Raw genomic sequence first — 17095 nt, 5'->3', positions numbered from 1 at the left:
AATTCTTCAAAATACTAGTGGAATTGGAATCCATAAAAACAATAGGTCAAAGACCGAAATGTTGGTTGCTTTCTTATTTTATATGTTGTTTCACCCATCTATTTCTTAAAATAACAGACATCTCCAAGTATATGAAAGAATAAAAGAGAATTGACAGGTTGTAATTATGTTTAAGATATATTAAAACTTTTTTGTATTTTGCTGGTAAATTTCGCTTTATGTATTGTTGCAGTGCACTAAAATTGACTCATTGTCTTTAGAGATCCGCAGAATATATTTCTCAGATAATTTACAGTTATTGACCCAGATGTACCTAAACTAGTGGATTGCAATGAATCAAGCTAATTAGAACTGTCCTCTAGAAATGTAGAAACATAGTGCTTTTCAGAAGTTTTCCTAATATTTTTTTTCTATATTTAACTTTGAATAATCAGTAGATCACGGGATAGCAGTTCTAAAACAGAACTTATGCATTCTAAGATACCTGGAAAGAAAAGGGAGTATTTTTCTGCTTCACCTAAAGGTCTTTTCCCCCCAAAAAAGAAAAATGGAAAGAAATTGATTTTTACATATTTTATTTTCATACAGTACAAAAATATTTGTGAAAAAAAATGTTATAAATTTAGAGATATTTCTGCCAAACCTAAGAGACAAGTGAAGGATTTTACTTTAGTCCATGCAAATAATAACATGACTATTTTATAGTTTGCTGTTAATAAAACTTTTCATTTGAAAAAAATATATGGATTCCGAGTCTTACATCCCCCCTCCCATTTTTCGTGAGTATTTACATAAACTTCACTTCAGAGTTTTGCTTTATGCTAGTAGCCCTGTCTTATCAATCTCTTGTTCAGTGGCGAGTCAAAAATACAATGGTGCTGATAAAGAAGACTTAAAATCAGTCCTTTGAATTCTGGCTATCACAACACCCTTGTGGTCACATGATTGTACTTTGGGTGCTTGGCAACCAGCTTGTATTTATGATTGGTACAGTATTCTTGGTCACACAATCAATTTTTCCTGCTAGCTTCCTAGAAGGAAGGTCAATGGGGAAGTTGGCAGGAAAGATAGTAAGTTGCTTGCAACATCCAGTGCCCAGTAGCAGTCAACCCCAACTCCAATATGGTTGTACTGCACTTCATGGGCCATTCATGTACCATCCCCTCGCCCAGCAGCAGCCACTCTTATTCCTGTGCTGGTCACTCATACATCCTTTTATACCTGGCAACAACTGACCCCACTTATGTACTTGCCAATTGTGAGAACATAAATCGCCAATTCACATTGTCAAATGCTTTCTGGGCATCTAAGAAAATCAAAGCCATTTGTTTTTAAGGGTGCACCTCATAATACTCCAATGTATTCAAAATTATTCTCATATTTTTAATTTGTCTTTTTGGTAAGAGCCCATTTTGGTCGGGGTGAATAAAATCATTTAAATATTTTTTAAGTCTTTCTGCTAGTATCAAAGCAAATAACTTATAGTCTGAATTCAGCAAGGAGATGGGTCTATAGTTCTTAATTTGTGATAAATCAGCCTCCTCTTTGGATAGGAGCGTAATATATGCCTCTGACCATGATTTGGGTATCCTACTCTCTGACATCGTCTCATTCATAACTTCCAGTAGTGGGATGGACAACAAATCTTGAAAAGTCTTGTAGAATTCTGTAGGTAGCTCATGTGGGCCTGGAGCCTTGCCGTTATTTTGTTTTTTAAGTGCTTCAGTTAATTCCATCATAGTTATTCTACTTTCTAGTAATGTTTCCATTTCTTTAGATATCTGGGGAGATGAAGGGGGCGTGGTGTCGCAGTGGAATGGTCGGACTTTCCTGGAGTCCCAGGATCGCCACCGAATTCTGGTCATTTGGACGGTCCATTCGGACCTAAATCGTCCTGTAGAGATGGTGATAGGCAAGGGTACATCCTGTCGATCCCAGAGACACCCGCAAAGTCTCTGGTGATCCAGGAAAAAGCCCCCTTTGCCAGCAACTAAGAGTCAGCCTCACAGCTGCTGAAACTGCTAACCATCCCGAACATAAGCGCTGGAGAGAAGCATGTCGATTTGGTGAAAGTTTTAATTTTCTTTTTCTTTGGAGAGAGAATACCCTAAAACTTGGAGATTTTACTTAAAGAAAGAAAGACTAATAAGAAAATAAGCGGTGGTTGTAAGAAATAGTTAATTGAATGTTTCCTTTTTTTTCCCTTTTTAATGCCGGAAGCCTGACTGGACTCAAGAAGCGATTTGAAGCGATTTGATTTGATCTTGGACTAGCCCTTTGTGCTTTTCTTCTTACTTACTCTGTTGGACTTTTTTCTTTTTGGAATCATTGTTACAATTACGTTGGAATTGACCTAGAATTTCCCCTCCCTTTTTGTTAGGGTTTTTGTTAATTATTTCTGTTTTTCTTAGAGAAAGTTAAAGACAGAGTGTAACATTGTAACAAGGGTCGATATTGAAACAAGTATCACTGCCACCTAGTGGTTTTGGAACAATGTTTTTATTCTTGCATGAATGTTTGGAGAAAAACTTTTCAAGGCTATTTAGTTAGATATGCTAGTGAGAGGAATACAGCTGTTTCGAAAATTGCGAAAATTATTTTGAAAGAATAAACTAAATCTTTCTTTTTAAAGGGGAAAGCTTAGAGTGACCTTGGAAAAGCTTTCGCCTGATAAGGACTTTGAACTTTTCCTTTTTTTTATTCCCTTTTGGTGGCAGTGTTTATCTCACCTTGTTTTGGAAGTTGTGGTTTCACTCTGTCTACTTTTTCTGTTTTGGTTTTTCATTTAGAGTGTTTCAAGTGTGTTTGGACTAAATAAAATCTTAATATTTTTTTCTCTTTTCCTTTTTTTATCTTCTTTTTTTCTTTTTATAACTATTTACATAGAAGAGACCCAAGAAATTTTGTTTTTACTTTTTAATCTCCTTTTTTCCCCTTCCTGATTTTTGATCTTCCATATTATCTTCCATATTTGATCTTGCATATTTTTTCCCTTCCCTTCCCTTCCCCTCTTTTTTTTCTTGCTCTTCCTCATCTTTCACTTTTTGCTTCCTCACATTTAAAATCAAACACAAAAGGAAGATGAGTAGAAAAATAGCAACTGTTGGCTCCGCAACAACAACACCCTCCTCTTCACCCGCAGGAGGGCAAAGATCAATACAGACGATGCTTCAACAGGAAAAGGAAAAGGACAAGGGTGTTACGTTAGAGGCAATTATGCAAGGAATACAAAAATTGGAAGCAAGAGGGGAGAGTATTGAGAAGAGGATAGAGTATATAGAACAAAAGACAAGTAAAACAGAAGAAAAAATTGAAACGATTCAACAATGGATGATGAAATATGAAGACACTACAAAAAATTGAAGAAAGGGATGAAGAAAGAGAGAAGAAAATGGAGAACATTGATAGTAGACTGAACATAGTGGAAAATGATAGCAGCGGAATACTGGGATGGGAAATGGATTAGTCAGAATTTTTTTAAGATTTCAAAACATAGAAGAAGAAAAAGGTGAAGACTTGGCGCAAATAATATCAGAATTATTGAAAGATGTGTTAGAGATTACTCAAGAGAAGAGGATTGATGGCATAGACGAGGTATTTTGAGTCTACATGAGATATGGAGCGAGAAATGGATTACTGAGGGAAGTCCATGTAAGATTTACTAAGAAAATAATTAAATCACAAATTCTACAGAAAACAAGAGATAGAAAATTGGAATATAAAGGGAAGGAGATTGTAGTGTTGAAACAAATTCCAAGAAGAGTGAGAGAGATGAGAAGAACATATCAATTCTTGACTAAGATTCTACTCAAGAAAGGCGTTAACTACAGATGGCTTATACCAGAAGGTTTAATATTTACATGGCAAGGACAAAGATACAAAATAGACACAACCGATAAGGCAGAAGCATTTTTAATGAACATTTGAAAGGAAAGGCTGAGGAGACCAGAAGAGAGGATCCATTGGTAAACTTGCAAGAGGCATGTGCAGTTGAGATAGAGGAACTTGAAGGTGTGTTAGGTGGGATTCAAATAGAGGGAGCTACAGGTGGCAATGACATTAGAGAACAAGGAGAACAAAGATTAACTAGAGCTATAAATCCTAATTATAAAATATAGATATGGAAGGGAAAAATGATCTCAATTAATATAAATGGACTTAACTCTGCAATCAAAGGAAGAGAAAATATTTCATAAATTAGAAAAATTAAAATTGGACATAATTTGTTTACAAGAAGTTCATATTCAAAAAGAGCATGAACATTTATTAATGCAATTAAAATTGGGGAAATCATTTACAGCATTGGAAGCTATAAGAAAAGAGGAGTGATTTTCTATGTTAAAGATATAATTCCAGCAAAACAAATTTATACAGTTGACGAGGGAAGAATCTTCATGGTGCAAATTATGAACAATTCAAAGAAAATACTTTTAATTGCAATATATGCCCCCAATGACAAACAAGATGAATTTTACAGAAAAGTACATAGGAAAATAATTGAATTGGACTATAATGATATTTGCATGATGGGAGATTTTAATGGAATTGTAGATCAAAATCTGGATTATAAAACAGAAAACATTACCAAGATAAATAGAAAACCACTACCGAAAGCCTTTTTTAAAATGACAGATGAAATAAATCTTAGAGATGTTTGGAGAGAAAGAAATCCTACCAAAACAATATACTTTTTATTCAAATAGACATTTATCATACTCCAGAATCGATATGATGTGGGCCACAACAGAACTGATTTGTAAGGTACAGGAATTTGAAATTGAAACAAGTACTTGGGCAGATCATAATCCAATTATAATTAAATGGAAAGGACAAAGAAAGAGATCCAGATGGACATTAAATAATACAATATTAAAAGAGAAGGATTTTGTACAGAAAATTGAAAAAGAATTGGCTTTTTTCTTTAAAGAAAATAGAAAGGAAGATACAACGATGCAGAACCTTTGGGATACAATGAAGGCTTACACTAGAGGCTTGATAATAGACATATAAGAAAGAGAAATATAAAGAAAAGACAACTTCTTAAAGGCTTAGAGAATTATTACAAGGCCCTTGAAAAAGAGCTATAGAACTCGCCACAAAAAAAAGAATATCAAAATAAAAATGGATATAAATAAACGTAAAATGGATTTACTGGAAAAAGGGGAACTAGCACAAAAAATCAGAGGAGCTAAACAGAACTATTTTGAAAATGCTAATAAACCAGGCAGATGGTTGGCGTACAAATTGAAAAAAGAGAATCCAGGAAAATATTGCAATTAAAAAACGATCAAGGGCAAATTTGCTATGGAATGGTAGAGAAGAAGAAAATTATACAAGATTACTATGGTAAGCTGTATGAACAAGAGAATTTAGAAAAGGAAAGAGTTAAACAATACTTACAAGGATTAGTTGTAAACCATAGAAGTATTCATGCTTTATGAACTATGCTGTGAAATAACTTGACAATTTTGAAGCTAATAGCAGCTGAATAGTAATATGATGTCAAAGTAGTATATGAGTAATATGTTTCCTTTAGTGCATTTTTGGACGGGGTGGTCTTCAAATTAGTGTGAATCCTGGCAATGCCTAGATGAGTTCCTGCAGTTTTCTTGGCAAGATTTTCAGAAGAGTTTTGCCATTGCCTTCTTCCCCTGAGTGAGAGGTAGTGAGTGGCCCAAGGCCACCCAGTGGCTGGAAGCATGGTGGCTCAGTGGCTTAGAGATGCTGGAGAAAGTCTGTGCTCTGACAGTTTGAGTCCTAGAACCATCTTACGGGATAAGCTCCTGCACTTGCCTTGGTTTCTGCTAACCTAGCAGTTTGAGAGCATGCTACATGCAAGTAGATAAATAGATACCACTTCAATGGGAAAAATAATGGCAATTCATGTGGAAGTATGAATGCAATCGATGCTGGATCTGCCCAAGTGCAATGTCCTAATGCGAGGTGACATCAGTGGAGGGAAGAATTCCTGGCTGCTAATTGCCATTAGCCATTCTGAGTGCATTCTAGTTCACCCTCTGAGGTACACTTTTAGATAGCGTGTGAGCGTGAACCGAATAGACTAGCAGTCTTAGGCAGACAAACAGCTACTCTGTATTAACACTATATGTAGTCTCCTAGCTAATATACCAACATCTTAAGCTAAATAAATCCCATGACTTCGTGCCTAAGGCAGGATTAGAAGTGATAGTCTCCTGGCTTCTAGCCTGATGTCTTAACCATTACACAAAATTGATTTTGTGCATTTAATAGTACAATTATTTTTCTTGTCCCATGAATGAGAAGCATTCCTCTTCAATTTTGACTTGGTGAAATTTATGCAAGTCTGACTTTAATCATATTTATAGCTTTTTTATCTTGAGTGCTATACATAGGCTCATACATTAGTTTCCCACAGAATAGTTGATGTATGTTTACAAAGAATCCTGTAATGAATTCAGGTGATCAGCAATGGCTTTATATTTACATATGGATACTAGTCATCCTGTAATCCTTCATTCTATTTAAAACCATCTCTTACATATTAATCTATAATACTAGATTACAGATTACTCATCTTTAATCCATATTATAGATTATTATACTAGATTATATACTATAAAGAACACAAAATGCTGTTCAATGACAAACCTTTTATGTTCTTTTTAAATGCTTCATTGCATTAAAAACAATGAACAAATAGAATTTTAATTCTATAACTTCACATTTGGGAAAAGTAATTTATTACCTACCTTACTTAGCAGTGATCTTAAAGTTATTTCTGTTGAAAGGTAAATATTATTTAAATAAAAATTAAAGGTGCAATGCTGTTATTGTTAGGAAGCCTCTGTGAGACAGAAAATAATAATAATATCCTTTGAGAAACCTTTTCTACATTTTGCTCCTCAATTTCCTAAATTTCACATTAATTAGAACAAATGTGTCTTAAAAGATTTGACTGAACTATTAAAAAAATAGAATATGTAAACAAAATTAAGATTTTCAAAGAATGAATATTTAATCACATGTGTCATAACATTATGTCTGTAGCAAGTATGTTCTTGGCCATATACTCCATGATTTTCAAGCAATGCAAGGACCAAATTTTATCTAGAAAATTGCAGGAAAATATTTTTTGGATTTAAGTCCATTTGCAATATTATATTTCAATTTAGATAAGGAGACCTGCTAACCCTCTACCATATTGTCAATTAATAATGCTTTGCTAAGTTAGATTTCATTCTGCCTTAGTTTCATTTTAAGCCTTGTAATAAAAATTTAATACTTAGGAATGATTGGATGATACAATAATCTATGAATTCACATGATGTTCAAAATATTTGGAATCTCTTAATAGTATATTTTAGGAAATAATAGAAATACAAATTACATGAGCAAATAATATTTTGGGTCATTTGTCAATTAATGAGATATTTTTGAAAAAATCCTTTTTAGCCAAAGGTGGCTTTCTAAAAGATGACCATAGAGGAACTTCCTGACCCTTCTGAAGAAGAAGTTTCATTGAGTACAAGGCACCAGTATTTTATCTCAGGCTCCGAAGATTCAATTACACATTCAGTCTCTGCTGCACCAATGCCTTCAGAATACGGTAAGACTATTTATAAAATAAGATAACTTTGCAGAGCTGGTTTCAGAATATTGAATGAATGGAGATTGATTCCAAAGGGGTGCTTGGAATGTAAAATAAAACTTATCAACATTATCTGGGAAATATTACAATTCTTTTCTTAAAATGTGCTGTATGCTAGATGTAGTGAATTACCTTTCTCAGAATAGCTTTATTATATAAGCAGTGCATAACATGCATCTTGTAAAATCATTTTGTTTCCAACATAAAAAATATAGTTTAGTATGGAATATATAAAATTGTTTTCCTACCAGGGCATCAAGAACAATTTTGAGTGCTATGAGAAAAATTTGTGCAAGTGTCATCGAAGCTGTTGTACAATACTTTATATGCTAGTCATGTGAAAAATGAATATTGTGTAATATATTAGAACTTTTTTCCTCTTTGGGCATCTTTTCTTCATGCAAGACTACAAACAAGCGAGTGAATAAATAACCTCTTCCAAAATAACCTCTCACAAAAACAAATTATCTCAGATTTGCATATATTGTAATTAATTAAACCATACTGCAATTAAATAAGGCAGTTCAATAAAAAAATATAATTTAATACAAAGCTAAATAAAATGTTAATCAATAACAAATAACATATTTGTTAAACTGAACTAAATTTAAAAATGAAATTGAGAAATTAAGAAAGAACAAAATGAATTGTAGCTGCTTGCTTACATTTCAGAGGATACTTTTATCTGTCCTTTTGTTAAAGATAGATTTTAAATGACATACCTCTTTGTTCTGGAAAACAATTGTTACAGTTCTGATAAAGTATTTTCCAGAACTCAGTTTGACTTTTTTAAGGTCAAATGCAGTCCATAATTAATTCTGAAATAGCTTCATGTTTTTGTTTTTTTTTAAACAGTTATCCTTGTCTAGCTGATGAGCTTGTCTCTTTTATATGAGGTTCTTTTTTGGACCATGAATTCCAAAATAACACAGATTTTTGTTGTTGTTAGAGAGGACTAAATATGATCTAATATTTTTTATCAGTCCTCTGGAAGCTTCCAGTATTTATAGTCTACTTTAAAAGTATTAGAGATTCAGATGTTTAAATCCATTCAGTGCTGGTTTACCTAACTGGTCATCGCAGGGACATTTTATTTATTTTAAAATTTATATAGCACTCAACCTATAGAATTGTGACTTTGACTCTGTTGTTGTAGTGTTTATGGGCTTAACATATAGAATACGAAGACAGCCAGTTCCATAGTTGCTTGCCATTAATGGATTCATGATTAAAAATGAAAAAAAGAAGTGCTTCTCATTGAATTGAGAGTGGAGGAATATAAAATACTCTTCTAAAATCTCTTCTCCTATTTTTCTTTCTGCATCGTTAAAATTGTTTGAAGAGAGTCATTTATCCTACTTTAGATAAATGACATCTCAGGAACAGTTATTGTTCTTTGCTTTAAAACATTCCTCCCTCACATTCATTCTCTTTAGGGGGAAACTTTTTACAATAGCAATTTGATCAAAGTGTTTTCCTATTGCACAGTAACTTATTTTTCTCTGTTGCATTCTGAAGTGTAAGTCACCACCTAAAGAATTCCACTCCAGTCTCTGCAAACACTGATGATTCTTTAGTGTTTCTTTTCAAAAATCTCAATACAACTCTCTAGTGATATTTTTGAATATCAAAACTATAACAGGCATTTCCAGGAAAATTCTAGTGCATGCACTTAATCTTATACTCCTAAATGGCTTTTGTGTAGACATAATGTAATTTGTATTAAGAATGGAAAAATTTAATGCAAACTAAAAGAAAGTAAAATAGAATAGAAATTGCAAAGAAGAAAAAACATAGAAATTAAAAATAAAATAAAAATATAGCAATGAAAGAGAAAAGCCATATATAAATAAATGACTTTCAATCTTCATCATAATAAATATAATCTGTTTTTGTAACTCTTCAGTCCCTCCTAGTTTACAGCCAATGATCTCTTGATCCAATACCTCATCTCTTATCTATCGAGAAGTCCATAAAACATTATCGTTTTAGTCTTAATGTTAGCAGAAAGTTCATTAAGAATTAGCTGAAATAATAACTTATTTTATTTTAACCTTGATCAAATAAACCAAGTTTATATTCCTTGCTTTTAATTTTGACATGGATTTTAATTTTAATCCATTGAAATGCCATAGAATTTGCTCTCTCTTCATTTTTCTTTTTCCATTCTGATGAGATTCTTCAAAGATTTAATAAGCTTTTTTTTGTAAATCCAGTATAAAAGAATTATCCAAGTCATCTTATAGTTTATTTGTTTTTCCCCTTTTGATTTTTTTAAATATCGACCCATTTCTTGTGTATATGCAACAAAACATCATTTTTCATGTCATTCTCATACTCTATCATTTGTATACCCATTTTAAGTGCCATCTTTATCTTGTCAAATAAAACATGTTATTCCTTAATATATTTTCTGGGTTAAGAAGGAAGTTTTTTCTATAACAAAATATGAAAGAGTAGTACCCTGAGACTGCCACATTTAAATAAATAACAAAACATCATAAATGAAGTATAAAAATTGTAAAAAAAAAACTATGTAGAATATTCAATCTCATCAAATTAGAGAATCCCTTATTGATTACATTGTCAGGCCTACAGCCATCTTTTCTTTTGGATGTTTGGCCTGCCACATTTTCTATTATTTTACTATGCATTCTTTATTGTGGAAAAATGGGAGGGGGGGTTGTTTGGAGTTAGATAATATGTAGCCATAACAAAACTCTTTCTAGAAAACCAAGGTCATCCTTTGTTTTTGCACCTCTGCACCTGACCGGAACTGGAGAGGTGGAACTGCCAGTATGGAAGTGGAAGATTGGACCATGTGATGGACTTGTCGGTGTGGGGGCAAAATCTTGAACTTTTAACTGGGTGGGAAAAACCGGGAAGCTTTCAGATTTGGGTTTTCCCAGATGTACCAACACAGCTTTCTTAATAAATTGGAGCTTTGAGGAAAGCTTTGCCTTGGACTTTGATTTAATTTTGGATGCTATTTGGAACTCTGACATACATAGTAAAATATTTCCCAATTGTGCATTGTCCAGATGCTTTACATTTGAACACTGTATCTTCAGCTAGCATCTTCAGGGCACTAGGTGATGAAGTCTTCTTAAGTTATATGAAACTTGACTAAAAGTGTTTTTAAAATCTTTCTGAATATTTTTAGCAACTAAAACTTTCTTTCATTCTTTCATTCCTGTAGAGTTCTCTTTTTTCGATCCAAATGATGCAGCATGCCAGGAAATTCTTTTCAATCCCAAAACTTCTGTATCTGAATTATTTGCTATCTTAAGACAGTGGGTTCCCCAAGTTCAGCAAAACATTGATGTGATAGGAAATGAGGTAAGACATTTATTGATTTTCTGGATTTATCTATAAATCTTATTAATTTTTATGTTATGTCATTTAATATATGGAAATACATGTTTAATTTTTGTTTACAATTCACTGTTAGCAAATATGTCTTTACATCTGCATCCTTATTAGTTAGAAATTTAAGTAACTTTTCATGATCTGCTAAGAGCAAAATCCTTCCTAAAAAGTGCATTAAGGGCTATATATCTTTTGGGATTTACGTGATTTTGGCAAGTTTTTTTAGTTTAAGTAATTCTATAGTACTAAGTGAACTGATGAAATGCAAATTAGTAATCACATGAACCTAGATATTTATGTCATCGTTTGTGTGAAATGTAGCAGCTAATTCCTTTGGCAGTAAAATGAATTTGTTACTAGGTATCACTGTGAGAGTGATATATATTTTACCTTCCAGGAAATAGGAGTTGCTGCATCAGAATCATAAATGATGTATTTTTTCAAAAAAACAGGTCATTAAGAGAGGCTGTAACGTGAATGACAGAGATGGCTTGACTGACATGACTCTCTTGCACTATACTTGCAAGTCAGGAGCTCATGGAATTGGTAAGAAAAGAAATAGGAAATTTTCTGTGGCTAGTTTTTCCAGCAGGAGTAGTAGTTTTCTTTCCAAGCTTTCTCCAGGTATATTGCTTATGCCAATATAGAGAAGAATGAAGTGTCATTCATCTTCAAATCATCTACCTGTAATATTCTAATATATTAGAAATTCTACATCCCTCTGTGCCCAAAATTCTACCAATTTGAACAGTTTGGAACTTCTGTATCAATTTCCCCACCTTCAGTGAATTCTATTCATAAGCCACATTCCCTAACCCAAAAATCACTTTACTGAATTTCTAAACCCACCCTCCCACTGGCCAAAGTAATGCACCTTGGTAACAGTATTCCTTTAAATCTTTATATAGATGATAAGTTAGGTTGTTCTGATACCTCAAATAGCGCTTTAAAATTCATGGAGTGGCCATATTTACGATATGTAATCACAGAATTTGTATGCTGCCCTTTCTCTCCAAACTTTCTAAATGGAATTGTTGCTAAACTGAAATAAACATATTACCATTTCTATTTTCTGATTGTTCTGTAGCCTTGTAACCTCCAAAACAGCAACAATTTAAATTAATGGGGTGGAAACAGACAGAAACTTTATATTTTATCATTTGAAAATCTTAGGAAATAATAGAATTACATGTTAGTACATGGTACAGAAGAAATAAGGTAAAATTATTTAACAGTTGAATTAAATAGTTTAGTCCTAATTGCTATGTATAAATAAAACAATGGTATTATTCTTCTGAAGTCATAGCATAGGTATAATTTCACTAATATTTTGGTCAGATGTCTTTTAGCATTGCTGTATTGATTATGGGACTCTTCCATTAGCTCTCTGTCATCATTATCTAAAATAGTAACACGTGATGTTTAAGCCATAATCTTTACCACCACCACCACCATCATTGTTATTCAAGCATCTGTGGAAGGAACTGTTGTTACTTGAACATCTATTCCTCTTGTATAAGATGCAGAGTATCCTGCGGTTTTTCTGCTCTCCTAAAACAGAAACAATCAAGACAATTTAATTCAAATCCAGACATTGAAAGTTGCATGGTATATCATAAAATATATTTTCCTACAGAGAATAAGACAAAACTCAAGCATCTTTTTGCTGTGTGTATCTGTAAAACAAGTTTCCCCAATTTGATTCTCTCCAGTTGTGTTAAGATAGCAGTTTTCATCAACTCCAGTCATTGGCTATAGATATTTAGAATCAAGGAAAATACTGTCCTGGACATCCAGAGAAAAAGTCTATATACGAAGTACTAGGAAACTTTCCTGAGTTTTTTTTTCATTGTTGATGTAGTTATAGTCTGACTAACCTTCAAACTCTGGTAAGAAACATCTTATAAGGACTGGCTATATGGAAACTTGCTGATATTTTTTGGACAGAGTCTTCTGTTATCTAGTATATTGTGGAAATCTATCAAATTACACTACATATAAGCTATGTTTTCAAACTATTTGCTTTGCAGGGGATGTGAAAACAGCAGCAAAATTTGCCTCTCAACTTATTGAGTTGGGTGCAGATATCAATTTGAGGAGTCGCTGGACAAATATGAATGCTCTCCACTATGCTTCCTATTTTGATGTTCCAGAACTCATTACTATCATTTTGAAAAATGCAAAACCAAAAGGTAAATCTCATCAGATGTAATACCAATAAATGAAATGTTCCTTTCCCTTATCAGTAAGACTATTCCAAAGTTGATGTTTTCCTGAATATGAGGACAATTTAAAAACTAGGACAAAGATACATACTGTAATGTGATAACAATGTTGGCTAAAGACTCCAAATAATCATACATTCATGAATTACTCATTTTAGCTGCAGTATTTATTTATTAATTCCCTCCCTCCCTCCCTCTCTCCCTCTCCCCCTTCTCTCTCTCCCCCTGTGTGTGCGTATCTATCTATCTATCAATCTATCTATCTATCTATCTATCTATCTATCTATCTATCTATCTATCTATCTATCTATCTAGTTTTCTGTCTATGCTATTACTGGCAATTGGAGGGTGTAGAAAGGAAAAGGGAAATGTTTTGACCCTACAGTGTTTAGATAGATAGCCATATCACTGATATTTACCATAATTGTGTCCACCTGAATATACTAATGTTACTAAATATCTATAATGATCTTTGTATATACATATATATTTATATATATATATATGTGTGTGTGTATATGTGTGTCTGTGTGTTGTATTTATGCTGATAAATAAATAAAGGGAGACTAGTATAGATCTATTTCAAGCTATTTAGCTCTCATCAGCTAGCCATACCCTTACTGGGATTAGAACCTGTGCTGTATATACATACATATACATACACACACACACAAACACACACAAACACACACACACAAACACACACACACATATATAATATCAATACCTATAAATTGCATACACATTTTCCATACGGAAGTTTTGAATTTCTATTCACTCTGTCAGTTCCTAAAATTCCATATCAATTACAACTATTTTAGTGGAAGCTTTGAATTGTCATATACATACATACATACATACATACATACATACATACATACATACATACATACATATTACATTGTAGGTTATGAGTCAATCATTCACAAAGCAACTGGCTAAAATGGAATTTATTTCAGAAATTATGGGTCTGAACACATTCATTAGCTGGAAAAGATGGAAGATAATATGTGGCCTTCCTCTGATGTATATTCTTCAGAGATAATTTGTGATGGATATAAGTATTATGTGTAATATATTATTGTTTTGAAAATTATATCCATTTTTGTTTTCTTAATAACACATGACCATTCATCTCCCCTTCCTCCAGATGTCAATTTTTATACTTACGCTCTATGGAGTTGTCATAGACAGGTGATGCAGAACATGCTGAGGTCACATATTTTTATTTTATTTATTTATTTAAAACATTTTCTTTAAGTAGCTTAAGCATAGATATAGTTATTTCTTATCCTCCACACCCCTTTTTATTTTCATACTGTTTGTGTAAAATAGGAATTAATGACTGCTTTCTGATCATCTTATGAGGTTTCATGTCTGTTTTGGGATTTTTTCATAACATTATAAAAATTAATATATTCATAATTTTTACTTTGGATTTCAGCTTGATGCAGTGTGAAATAGAACAGATGGAACAGACTTACTCCTGCTTTTTGATTTCTGTTTCTTTTGTTCCCAAATGTATTTTTCCCCTTCAAAATTTCTCAGAATTTCTAGGACAATGATAAATCCAGGTTCTTCTTTTCAATAGGGCAATGATTTATATTACCAGTTTCTTATAGCACATTTTTTTAGTGATATGGGATGATAAGGAGTAAGCTCTTCACTTCTCCAGCAAATCATTAGAACATCTTTCTCTCTCTTCAGACATATCAGTTGGCAGCATATGATGTTTGATAAGATTAATTTTTTTTTATAAAGCCTTCATGTTTACATAGAAGGGAGTGTTGGTTCATAGAGGATGGCTTTGAGCAAGTTCTTAACTGAAGTCAGCAGTTCAAAACAATATGGTTGTTATATAAAGTTAACAGACATGAGGGCTTCCAGTAACAGATAGTGTTTTCTCTGATGCTAAAAGATTTGCTGCATCTTGTTCCACATATTTTTCTTTTGTCTAAAGAAAAGGAGACATATTTATGTAACATTGAAAGAGAGGTTTGTTTGGTTTCCAAAAGATTTAACGAAGGAAAATAAAATCTGGAAGAAATTTCAACAATCTGTTTTATTTGGCTTCCGGCATTCATTTGAATCAAACCAAATGTTTTATCTATCAATAGAATGCAATTAAGCTTGTGGAGTAGCATTTCTCTTTTCTAATCGAACCATTGAAGTGCATTTGTTGGAACTCAAGTTGATCCAGAAAGCTAGAGTGCTTATACAGGTGGTCCTCAACTGACAGCCATTCATTTAGCGACTGTTTGAAATTACAACAACACTGAAAAAAGTTACTTATGGCCATTTTTTATGCCACCGTTGCAGCATCCCCATGGTCATGCAATCAGAATTCAGATATGTGCTAACTGGCATGTATTTATAACAGTTACAGTGTCCCAGGGCCATGTGATCCACCTTTTGCAACCCTATGACAAACAGAGTCAGCGTGGAAACCGGATTCATTTAATAACCGAATTACTAACTTAACAACTGCATGGATTCACTTAACAACTGTGGCAATAAAGATGATAAAATGGGACAAAACTCACTTAACAACTGCCTTGTTTATCAACGGAATTTTTGGGCTCAATTGTGGCAATAGGTCAAGAACTACCTCTAGTTTCCTTACACATTTATAGGTTTTAACTATGCAGAATATCTGATAAATATCATGAGGCTAAAGTTTATTCAGATGTCTTGCACTTTTTTAAAAATGCTTTCATAATGGCATATAGCTTGGAAGGCAGGTTGCAGATGTGAGAATTGACATTTGAAAATATAGAGAAATAATCCTTTGATTCTTTTGCCATATTTTGCAGGGTCAACAAAATCTGAAGTTGGATAGTGGCAGAAGCAAACTAAATTGCGCACCCATATTAGAAGTTTAATTGTTATAATACTGCAGTTGCTGCATTATGCCAATTCACCCTATCGTATTAGAAATTTAATAATTATAATTTGTCAGTTGCTGCGTTATGCCGATTCACCCTTAAATATTACCTTCTTTTGGTTGTTTCAAATGTAGGTTTAGTTTTACTCATGAGGTGTTACACTAGCTTTGCTCCGTTTTATTCCTGTTCATTCTGTCTTTAAATAGAGAGGCTACATGTGCAATCGAGAACTTCCTTTAGATACTTTATGTTTAATTTCCAGAGTTAAGTTGTCCAAACAATCAGGAAAGAATTTATATCTGCTTTAAAAAAATTGTGAATTTAAGCCGTCAGCTTATACATGCAAAGATAACACTTTGTGTGGATTGACCAATGTAAACATGAAATATACTGTAAATATGCATACAGACAACTGGAGAAAGATTTCAAAGTACTTCTGCTTAGTTTTCAATTGTAGTCAACTGATCTGACACTTTGAGGAGGAATGCTTTGCTTATATCAATGCACTTTGTAAAAAATCCCTTTCTAATGCTCTGTATAGACTTAGTAGAAATAATAAAAATTCTGATTATTCCCAGAGCAACATTAAGTCTCATGTAGACCAGTCTTTTAAAATATACATACATAAGTATAAAGTGATGAACAAATCATTAACACTAAAAATGAGAAAGCAAGCTACACTAAAACAAAATAAAACAAAAAATATGGTAGAATATAATTTTAATATTTTAGGAGAGGGATTGTTTTAAAAAATGTTAAATGTCCATATACAATATTTCCATCCCCCATAAATCTGTATAAATCCAAGTAATGTAATAAGAGTTATTTTGACATAATCAAAAAGGAGCAAATATAAATAAAGCAATCAAAATAAAATATTGGAAAATATGATTATTAGAAATCAGTACGATTGTCAATTAACTTCTATTTTTAAGCATGCAACTTCCATACTAGGGCTGCAGTTATAGTAAATATTGTTTCTTTAA

At 32.8% G+C, this 17095-nt stretch overlaps 1 protein-coding gene across 4 annotated transcripts in view; it reads left to right on the top strand.

The window, feature by feature from the left end:
• Nucleotides 1-17095, top strand: part of CLIP4 (CAP-Gly domain containing linker protein family member 4) — a 46090-nt gene that overhangs the window by 2897 nt on the left and 26098 nt on the right. For 3 of the 4 annotated variants that reach the window (XM_014052691.2, XM_014052690.2, XM_087717886.1), the window contains exons 2-5: nt 7435-7588; nt 10830-10969; nt 11452-11545; nt 13030-13191. In XM_014052691.2, the coding sequence (XP_013908166.2) occupies nt 7456-7588; nt 10830-10969; nt 11452-11545; nt 13030-13191 (529 nt within the window). In that variant the 5' untranslated portion in view covers nt 7435-7455. Of the gene's footprint in view, nt 1-3016; nt 5347-7434; nt 7589-10829; nt 10970-11451; nt 11546-13029; nt 13192-17095 lie in introns of those variants that run through there. The other variant, XM_087717888.1, reaches the window with a different exon arrangement.

This window comes from Thamnophis sirtalis, unplaced genomic scaffold, assembly GCF_051295495.1.
Source record: "Thamnophis sirtalis isolate CommonGarterSnake01/CBP01778 unplaced genomic scaffold, rThaSir2_p1.2 scaffold_6, whole genome shotgun sequence".
Taxonomy (NCBI): domain Eukaryota; kingdom Metazoa; phylum Chordata; class Lepidosauria; order Squamata; family Natricidae; genus Thamnophis; species Thamnophis sirtalis.
This window is presented reverse-complemented; position numbering and strand designations above follow the sequence as displayed.